Source organism: Diceros bicornis, chromosome 15 (assembly GCF_020826845.1).
Source record: "Diceros bicornis minor isolate mBicDic1 chromosome 15, mDicBic1.mat.cur, whole genome shotgun sequence".
NCBI lineage: Eukaryota > Metazoa > Chordata > Mammalia > Perissodactyla > Rhinocerotidae > Diceros > Diceros bicornis.
Genome location: NC_080754.1, coordinates 2,973,234 through 2,984,456, shown reverse-complemented (window position 1 = coordinate 2,984,456; position 11,223 = coordinate 2,973,234). Strand labels below are relative to the sequence as shown.

Genomic DNA, 11,223 nt, shown 5'->3' with positions numbered 1-11,223 from the left:
AACAACATATTTGCAAGATATGTCTATAATTCTGTCCAAGAAAGCCCTGGGGAAAAGTCAGCGGCCACTGACGTGGGTGAGGTATGAGCTTCCTGTGACCTGACCTCCGGAAGGTGTGTCCTGACACACACACTCCACGGAGCCCAAGAAGACAGAGCTTAATGCGAAGTTGGCTTTAACTCCAGCATTAATGATGTCATTTAACTGGAAGAAACATAAACCTATTTAGTAATATTTTACTATAACATTATGGAATTTCATAAAATACTTGGAAGAATTTATAAACTTTTCCAAGAGAGAGTAAGACAGAGAGAGACTGATTTCCAGGCTTAGTCCTTTATGGATATATGCTTTTCCACCATTCAAATGGCAAAAATTTAGAACACTGAGGCATAACCATGAAATGTTTGTAATTAAGAAAATATTTTTAGCTATAGTTGTTACTTGTGGTCTCAACTTAAAATGCACATCCACAAATTAAATTATAAATGTTTCCACATTTTACCACATACATTTCAAGACTATCAACACTAGCTATCATTTACCTCACAATATTGGTGAAAGTCCCCGGGAAACCTGCAAGTCCAAACCAGATGCTTGGGGACAGTACGTGTGTGCGCTTACATTTTGAAATACTAACACATCTGATGTTTCAGAGTCTGCCCCTCTGTCGCCACCCATTTAAAGAGAAGGAAGGAAGAAGACTTCAGAAGGCCAAGACATCAATCTCACAAGGGATTTCAAAGAGCATTACTTTTCAACCATTTGCATATAATTTTTCATCTTTAATATAATTATTTAAGAAAGATGTAATTTCAAATTGTTCTATTCCATTTTAGAATAACCTTTAGCTTTTTGAGAATACTTGTAGAGGTTAAGAACCTCTGGGACCAGATTGTCTAGACTCAAATCGAAGGTCCTCTGCTTATTTGCAGTATGACTGCAGGCAAGTTAACGTAACCTCTCTCCCCACTTCCATCATCTACAACAGGGGTTGGCGAAGGTTTTACGTAAGTCCCCAGACAGTAAATAATTTACTACTTTGTGAGCCACATACAGTATCCGTTGCTCCTTATTTTTTTTTTTTTTAAATAACCCTTTAGGGGGCTGGCCTGGTGGTGTAGTGGTTAAGTTCGCGTGCTCTGCTTTGGCACCCCAGGGTTCGAGGGTTCGGATCCCAGGTGCAGACCTACGCACAACTTATCAAGCCATGCTATGGCGGCGTCCCATATAAAGTAGAGCAAGATGGGCACAGATGTTAGCTCAGGGCCAGTCTTCCTCACAAAAAAAAAAAACCTTCAAAAATGTAAAATCATTACTAGCTCAAGGGCCCTACACAAACAGACTGGAAGTTTGCTGATCCCTGATCTATACAATAGAGATTACAGCATCTACCTCACAGGGTTGTGAGGAGGGTTAAATGAGTTAATAGAGGTAAAGTGCTTAGGAAGTGCCTGGCACATAGTAAAAGCTATAAAATTATTTATTATTACTACAATATTTCTAACCAAATTTTATTTTCAAAATACCTACTATTCTTCTATGACTTCTAGCATTACTTGATGACTTGAAATTTGGAGAAGGATTTACTTTGTCTCTCTTGGTTTATTCTAAAACACTAGAAAAAAGTTTAACCTTATATGTTGATGAAGCCTCCAAGTGTCGCATCAAAATCTCATGATGAGAGGGGATAGTCAGTGTGGTCCTGAGTTAGTCCCTTGCAAACCCCAGGAGGAACACCACTGTGAAAAGGTAATCACTAAGTTACCTGAAATAGTCAATTAAACACCATAACCATTTCTCAATGATCACAGTATTTCTCTCCAGCCACAGAAATGGACAAACCTATTTTAACATCCGTTTAAGTCAACTTCCAATATCAATTTTATTTTTTAAGCTAAGAAAGGGGAATAATCAGAGAGCAGAAAGTATGCACAAAGTCCATTAAAATGCTACAGTATTTTAATGTACCAGAGTTACATGCAGGATGTATTTGCCTTAAGTATTCTAAAGAGTAACTGCATATATTCATGGAAATCACAATGTGGTGTGCCAAAATTCCAAAGGGAAAAAATAACTTAAGCAATCAGAAGATAATTCATAATTTTTAGCAGACAACCTATAAATGAAAAACAAACACGTATAACTCAGCCCTTTTGTGATTTACAAGGCACAGGGCCACATATAAATATTTAAATGCAAAACATACAATAGCGTAAGTTTTGAACATTTTATGAGGTGTGACAGTGAAAAGTAGAGTTTAATGAATTAAACTTTGTAACAGTGATGTCTAAACATGAAAAAACACTTGCTTGAGCTTTAATGCAATGAATTTTAATCGCAAAATATGTTAAATACAAATGCAATAACCTCAGCTTATACACAGTTACACAGCATCCTATGACTACTGTAGCCCAACTTGCTTCTACGTAATCTTTACACAAAAAGGTAGAGTAGGAATGGATGTTTATAGATGGTAAACTAGACTTGGAGATCATGGAAACAAAGGAAAAAATCAGTACTTCTCTTTCTTGTATTTGCATAGGTGTGAATTAGTGTAGTTTGTGGAATACTAATTAACTTAGTATCAGTATAGTTGTAAGAATGATTGTTATCCTAGTCATTTATGCCCAGAGTTTAAAATCTGAAGTGTTAATAGACTTAAAAGAAGCAAAAAAAACAAAAGCAGTAGTCCCTTGACTCTGACCTCCTCCCACCCCATCCTGGTCACCCACCCCAGTGAGAGCCTCTTCTGTCCTTTTAGCCATTCTGACGGCAGACGGCTTAATGGGTCTACTATCTGTAACACTCTTGTCTCTTGAATCATCTGTTCTCAACAGGTTGTGGGGTTCTGAATCTCAGCTCTACCGTCCACTAGCTCCATGACCTTCAGCAAATAACTTCTTTAGCCTCAGTTTCCTTGTCTATAACACCCATAATGGAACCTAACACATAAGTTACTGTAAGGATTAAATGATGCAAAATCCCATATGTGTAATAATATCTTGCTCAAAACACAGTGATCACAGACTGACAGCTATTATTACTGTAATGTTACCTTATGGTAGAGGAGGATTTGAGTTCTTATAACACCCCTTCTCCATCCTCCTAACATAGTTAGAGTACGTCAGTCTTTGTGAAATGACATGCAGGGCTTTCATCATCATGTCCTTTTTGTATCTGTGGTAACGCTAGATTAAAGAGCATCACTTGGTCCTCATCAAAATTTATGAGAGGCTGGCAAACTAGCTAAAATGCTGGACCACTGGAATATTCTGAATAACTTTCAATTTGCCAAATTCCAAATTCCAGAGATTTCTGGACTAAGAGAAACTGGATTATAGAACTTTTGCTGTAGTTTTAGAATTATTTTATTCAAATCTCTGTGAAACATACCACTACTGCAGTTACTATAACACATCTGTGTTACTCGCTTACCTTTTGCCTTCTGTTTTTATCATTTTGACAGCTAAGGATGTTTAAGATGTTATAGACTGTATATTCCAGGTTTTCTTTACATTAATGTTTTTCAGAATTGACACCATCACTCTAAACACTGTTTCCCAGTGATTAATTTAAAATGAAAGCTTCTACTTAGAGTTCACAATTATAAGTGGTCTCTAAGTTGTGGGAAGTAACACAATTTGCATACAGTAAATGCCTGATTTATGTCTAAAATTCTAACGGACGTTTTTATAGCATTTTATGCTCAGGGAAAACCCAGTTTGGTGAGTCACAATCTATTTTAACAAAGCACTATAGTAAATTGGAGGCATTTTAAAGGAAGAAACAAGAAGTCAGTTATAATAATTATTGAAGAATCACACATTAATTCATTTTTATATCTCTTAATCTTAAGATGCAGTATTTTCATTCAGCCAATGAAATAAAATAGGATACTATGAATGAAAAGGTTCTCAAATTCTCCCCTCATTAACTTTTAAGTTCTCTGAGGATAGGAATATGTCTTATTTACCTTGTGTCACCATTGCCTAGGACAACGCCAGACTAATAAGGTGTAGAGATGTGCAATACATATTCACTGGATAAATTCAGCTTAACTTGGTCTCAGATAATTTACAAATTCTTGACAGTAAAACACCAAATACCATATTAGCACAGCATTATTCTTTTCAGCATAATCAAAGCACACTAGTTGATACATTTTGTTTCACTGATGGTGACATATAGTAAAATTTTAATATATATTAATTACCCACAGTCCCTTATAAATATTTAAAGTTCTTTTTCGCAAGCACAATCATACTGCAAAGTCATACCATAAACTAAAGTTTTAGAAGACAATTTAAAGATATCATAAATCATGATGAGATACTGAGATGGTTTATAACTCTGACCTTTAAACATTCCTATTACAATCAAATGTAGACTTTTACCAAGAAGTTGATAATTCTGGGGAGCCCTTCTGAGGAAAGATTTAGTTTTCATAAAATTAATGGCCAGATTAGCATACCTGAAGTCCTATACTCTTTAAAAGCTCATTCAGAGTCCATAAATGCAAGAAGAAGATTATAAAGTATTCTTAGATGCACAAACATCTTTTAAAAAATTTAAAGTATTTAGTTTGCCTTAGATATATTCTTTGAATTGAAAATTGCTGAGGTTTCCAAATACTATTTTTTCATGTCTTCACAGCCTGGATCTGATCTGATAACAAAAAACAAACAAAAAATTATCAGTCTCGACACAGTAAAATCCATTTTCTAAAGTAATCCAAGACAAATCTATAAGAATATGGTAGAAACCTTTGCATACACCTGTTTTTTTTAAAGCACAATTCATACTGTAGTCTTTTTCATCAAGTTGTACATGCACATAGTTAGAGTCAACTAGTTCCACAACTAGTTCTAAAACTAGTTCTTGTACTAAAACCAGCAGTCTCTTGCCTCGTCTCCTCTTTCTCCTTTCAGAGGCAACGACTTCCAACTTCCTTTCAGGTGATTACCTCTTTAAACAATACACTTTTATTATGACTTCTTGAAATACCAGTTCCTTCAACGTGGCAGAAGGCTCCAGTTCTCACATGCTCTACGCTGCTCCTCAGCAGCCCTCTTAGTGCTCCCATGGCTCCCTTCTCCTAACACAGTCACCTCGTCATTCGCAACGGACGACTCAACACTACGCACAGCTGAGACGGGGGCATACTCCGGCTGCTCCTCCTTTCTTCTACTACATTTTGTTTTCCCCGAAGTTAATTGTTCCTCACCCTCAACCCTGCCTCTCTGCTTAGTTTTTCAAACGTACTTAACACTAATTCAATCCCATGACTCCCGCATTGTTTAAATCTTTATTATTATGAAGCACATCACACAGTCTATCAATTTCACTTTCTTGATGGACTCTCCCCTAGTCTTCCGAATCTGGACAAGCTGTTCTCTGTGCTTGCCCAGTTATTTTCGCAAGATCTTTCACTATCACTCTAGGACCTCCGTTATCATCCTGGGGATTCCTTCCCCCACTGTCTTGGGCTGGTTTTCCTCTTTCATGGTCCCTTATTTTTTCTTCTTGGTTTATTCTCTTGTTTTTGAGGAGTACACCTCTCAGTGGCTACCCTAGTAAAAGGTATAGGAAGTAAATTCTTGAGAACTCACATGGTTGAAGACATCTTAATTCTACAGTCACAACATACTGATACTGCCTGAGAATGTAATTCCATTATTCTCTCCTTGGACTTTTCCAGGCATTGCCCAATTATCTTACAGCTTCCCAGTGCTGCTCTTGAGAAGTGTGATGCTATTGTTTCCTTATCCTTTACATGAAACCTCTTATGTCTTCTCAGGAAGCTTGTGGAATCTTCCATTGTCTTCAGTGTTGAATTTTAATAATGATGCACCTTGGCGAGGGAATATTTTCATCCACTGCATTGGAATCTCAAGAGGTCTTTCAACTAAAAACTCACCATTCAGTTCTGGAAAATACTGTTTGATGATTTATTTGATGATTTTCTCCCCTCTATTTTCTCTGTTCTCTTTCTGAAATTCCTATTATTTGGAAATTGAGCTTCCTAAACATGACTCTTTACTTTCTTATTTTTTTCTTTCCAATTTTCTATTCTTTGTATTTTTGCTCTACTTTCTGACAGACTGCCTCTATTTTATTATCATTTAATTGAGTTTTTCTACTATTCTTATTATTTATCAATAACTCATTTTTTTGTTCTGATTGCTCCTTTTCAAGTAGTATCCTAGTCATCTTCATGAAAGTAATGCCTTCTCTTCTCTCATTGAGAATACTCTAGTAGTTTCTTGAAATGTTCTCCCTAAATAAATTCTACTTCCTCTAACCTATTTTTGTTTCTTTGTTTATGTTCCACAATTCATAACGTTTTGGTCCTCAAATGGCTGGTGATCCTTGGTGATCTTCTCATATGTGGTCTTCATTCTAGCATATCTAGTTAAGCCATTTCCTTGGGAATCTTGGATGTTAATACCTTTAGGTCTTTTCTTAGGCTGATCTTGTTCCGCAAAGATGCCTTTCTGTCTCCTGCCTACTGCCAGGGTCTTCTGGGAGAAGCAGGAGAAGGCAGAAGAGGTTACAATATTCGGTATGGAGACTCTCAGTTACCCCTCACGTTCAGTTCAGCCTACCACACACAGTGGTGCCTGGTGTTCTCCTGTCCAGAGACACACTGCTTGACTCTCTGCAGAGAAAGAACCTTCAATCTTCCTTAGGGGCAAGGATGTGTAACTGTGTTTTCTCTTTTAAGCCCTACCTCATCCTTATTTCCAATTTCCGTCCATATCTGAGACTTTGAGGGGATCTGCAGTGTAAATGAGGATGATTACCAGCTTTCCCCAGTGCTAGCTTAGAATTCAGCTTTCTCAGGTCTGCTAAGTCATTCAATAGTCATCAGATATTCAGCTTCCAAAATTTGGTTGCCATTTTTGTCACTCCCATTCTTTTTGCCTTTTTGAGTTAATGTCTTTAAACAAAAGTCCCTTTACTGTTAGTGAGATTTGAGGAGGGGATGGAACTAAGTATGTGTTCGATTTTCTGTCTTGCATTGCAACACCCATTTACATAGTTTATAAAAGTCTTATATTAAAACCTGGAAGCATTATTAACTTTTCCCATACAGATAAAGTGATAAAATGAATAAGTTTTATTAGTCACGTGGGAAGATTTCTTTTTATAAATATCTCATCTGAAAGTTTCAGAGCTAGAAAACAACTTATACTTCTGCAATGGTTTCTGTATATTCTCTGGTGTTTTAAAGAATACTTCATAGTCTACTCAGGGGTTCTTGTCTTTGGGCTGTAATACATAGGTAATTATTGGGAATCCTTCCAAAAGAGAATGGAATCATGGCACAAAATGTGCCATTTAATATTTTACCCCAAATTTTTCAACCTTAAAATCATAAGATTAAATTGGTCTAAAAATTTATATAAATAAATATAGGACTAGTCTCCTATATTTACTGCTACCTGTTTTTCAAAATAGGTTTTTACCTTTTATCAAATCCAGAGAGACAGTTAGAACATCAAAATGTAAACTACATACTATGACACAGGACATATGAAAAAAGGTTTCCTCTTCAAAACCAAACTGATACACTTTTTAATCTATGTTTCCTCCTCTGTTAAACAGAGCAGTTAGGTAAAAGGGTAAATTTAACATGCATTGAGTGTTTTCTTATGCTAGGCATTTTAACACATACAGTGTTTCATTTAATCTGTACAACAATTTTTGACATTTTATTTTTTAATTTACAGATTAAGAAAATTGTCTTCACAAGATAAGAAGAGATGTTGGTTAATAGTTAATAAGTAGTGGAATAAATCTGCTTGACTCAAAAGTCTAATGCTTTTAACTACCACCTCGTGCTGCCTATGTAAAAGGGGTACTACTACTTACCTTGCAGAGGGCTGTTGTAAAGGTTACATAAAACACTATGGCAACACAAGTGAACAAAAGTATTTCCAGTAATGTATCCTCCTTACAAAGACTTGGGAGGTAAGATGTAAAGATAATGGATCAGAAAAGTCAAAGATACAAAAATCAGGTAATAAGACCAGCATTGGCAAGTGGCACTGCGAAGCTGGATCGTTACTGACACCTAGTGGCCTTACTGTTACAGACAAAATAAAACCAAAAAGAAAAAAGGGAAGACAGAGCTACAATTTAAAGTCCAGATGACTATCAATCTATTTTCAGTAAGTACTGTGCATTGAATTATTTTATTATGAACAACAGTAGGGTTTCCATCCATGCTATATCTTCACTGTGAGCAATAATGAGCACTTGTAAAATAAAAAATCAAGGCTTAAAATATGCTTCTGGTGTCTTCCCTGGAATGTTCCTCTGTAACCCATCTGTTTATGTGAAAATCACTCCTATAACTTCGAGCACTTCTTTATTACAGTCTAAGAAACTAAGTTGGTGTGTTCACCAAAAAATCTCAGTAGTTTTTCTGAGAACCACTGGAGGTTCTCAATTAAGTTGCACTTAATTGTAAAATATGACTAGAATATTCTTTGCAGTTTAATGGTAAATGTCATGATGACTACATAAACACAAAAGGGAAAGAAATACAACAGTCTGTGCAGTTAACTAAAATACTACATTTTACTAATAACACATAAAAATATTTATCAGATGTACATTTAGTGCTTTGAACCAAAGAACTATTACGTCTCTCTATGTATGGGCAAGCAGGCTACTCTTAGATCCACCAAGATATGAGGAAGAGTAAAAAAAATCACACATAACTGGCATTAAAAGGTTAGTGTAGCAGAAATTAAATTTATAGCCTCAAGACTACAACTAGAATTTATAATATTTTGTTACTCACCCTTGTTCAGGGCAGGGAGATTCCTAATAGGAATAATTCTCAATTGTTCTGCTCACAAATGAACATTTTTTGGCCTGACCCTTCGGCCCTGCAATAAGGAAGCCCTACAGAACTCAGTTTCATTCACATCTGCTCTGTGTGGGTCACCGTGCTTCAAGCCATTCCTGTGGCTGGTGGACATGATTTAGGGAAAATGACAATTTATTCCCTGACAAGGGAAGCCTGTACCAACCTATGACAACTACTTTGATGGAGAACTGCAATATACAAAACACCAATGGAATACCGGCATTTATAATACTAAAAGTGAGTGTCAGAAGCTGTGTGCACATGCTGTGCATACATGGAGCTCTGCTGGAGTACAGCATGATTCTCAAAAGAGACATGGCATGCAGACACATTTTTAGTTATTGACAGTAAGGACTGAAATTTGTCCCAAACTTCAAATGTGCTTCTATTACTAGATCTGATAGAAATCTGTTGCCATAAATTAGAATTATTTTCCAGAGTTGTCATGTATATTGATTGTAAAGATGCAAACACTTGATTTAAATGAATCCTTTAGAAAAATGTAATAGAAGTAAATGGAGCAAAGTCTTGCGTACTTACTGTATTGTTTTTTCTGACAGCAGAAATAAATGGAAACAAGAGGAAAAAGGCAATGATATAATAAAAATAAAACGTTAAAAAGGAAAGAAAAATGTGAATGGAAAGGAAATAAAGGCTGAAGATGCACAATATTTTGGGATGTACCTTGAAGCCAGTCTACACCTTCTTGCAATCCTTCTCCTTTTATGGCATCACTAGCACTGAAATAAAATACATAAGAAACATATCCATTTCATTACATCACAGAACAATAAGAATAAATAATCACAATTTTGCCATATGGCAAATTAATATATTCTAGTAACACATACCTGAGAAACATGGTTAAGCACTGAAACTGAAAATACATAGGAAATAAAAGTCTGAGTACTCAGGAGCAACACTTGAGAAAATAATTCATCATTTGTATTGACGTTTGTATTGACATAACTTGTAGGACATCTGGAAAAGTGTATCACTAAAAAGTTATTATTCTAGGAATATTACTCAGACTGACATTAAAAAAACATACACTTTGAGTTATTTTTCCAGTGGGGAAATTTTATCAAGTCCACCATCCTACTTTGCCCAGCCCCAATGACTCAATAGCATTTATTTATTAGAAATGCTTGACTTAATAGCATTTATTTATTAGAAATGCTTGACTTGGGTTATATTTCAGCCATAGGATGGAGTGACTTTATTTGAAACAGAATCTGATATCTCTAGGGTATAAACCTATAATCACAACTTTGGTAAACTGGTAGAATAAAAAAATCCCATTAGATTTCAATCATAGTTTTATACTTATTGGCTTCAGGAACCTGGATAGGTTATTTATCTGTTCTGTCTTTACTTTTAGCTTCTGTAAAATGGGGGAATATTATCATTGACCTCATATGGTTAAGGTGAGAATTAAATATTTGAGATATCTATATAACACACCTAAAACAGGGTCTTTTCATTGTCTTTCCATTCTTAAGATAGTAAACTTATATCCTTATTGTGATATTATTTTATAAATAAGCATGACTAAGTTATATAAACTAAAATAATAAAATGCAGAGGATTTTTAGAGTACCAAATAATCTTTTTCAAAGATGTAGACTGATAGTTTCTCATAAATGTTACTGATCTAGGCATTTCTTTTTAAAATATAATCATATAATAGCAATTAGTATACATAATTAGATTTTTCTGAATGATTAGGATTCCTTCTAGTGTGCTGAAGCGTGTGATTTTGAAATGTACTAAATTACCTAAAAGAGTTAACTTGATCCTAATCAAAACAGAAATTACTTTCAAGGAACTACTTATTAGACTAAGAATATGACTTATCACAGTATTTTAAAATAGGCAGACAGAAACAAACAGCATGAGATATACAATTATTCAAAGCAAACTACTGATATGGATAATTCATATTATCCATATCAATAGCAAAACATCAGTAACTGAAATACTCAAATCAAGAAAGTTCAACGTATTGATTTGATCACACACGCATAGTCCCAAACAAGTACTACAATGAAGAAATCCTTCCTCTTTAGGGGAGGTGTCACTACCCTACTAAAAACCCTGCATCTTTTCCTAATAATTCCCAAGTGTTTGAGTCCTACTTTTCCTTTCAAAGAATCATAAGACCCGTAACTAGAATAAAAGCCACAGTCTCCACCACATCCTACAAGGCCCTATGTGATATGGCCCTGGTTATTTCTCAGTGGCCTCCTCTCCTACAACTTCTCCCTAGATCTCTCTGCTCCAGCCAGCTATTCCTGGAACACACCAGGCACATTCTCATCCAAGAGCCTCTGCACTTG

At 35.5% G+C, this 11,223-nt stretch overlaps 1 protein-coding gene across 2 annotated transcripts in view; it reads right to left on the bottom strand.

Moving 5' to 3' along the window:
- Positions 1-296: 296 nt before the first annotated feature.
- Positions 297-11,223, bottom strand: part of ARL6 (ADP ribosylation factor like GTPase 6) — a 36,572-nt gene continuing 25,645 nt past the window's right edge. For both annotated transcript variants that reach the window (XM_058555642.1, XM_058555643.1), the window contains exons 7-8: positions 9,569-9,624; positions 297-4,668 (exon numbers count right to left, since the gene is read on the bottom strand). In XM_058555642.1, coding sequence (XP_058411625.1) covers positions 4,643-4,668; positions 9,569-9,624 — 82 coding nt within the window. In that variant the 3' untranslated portion in view covers positions 297-4,642. The remainder of the gene's footprint in view (positions 4,669-9,568; positions 9,625-11,223) is intronic.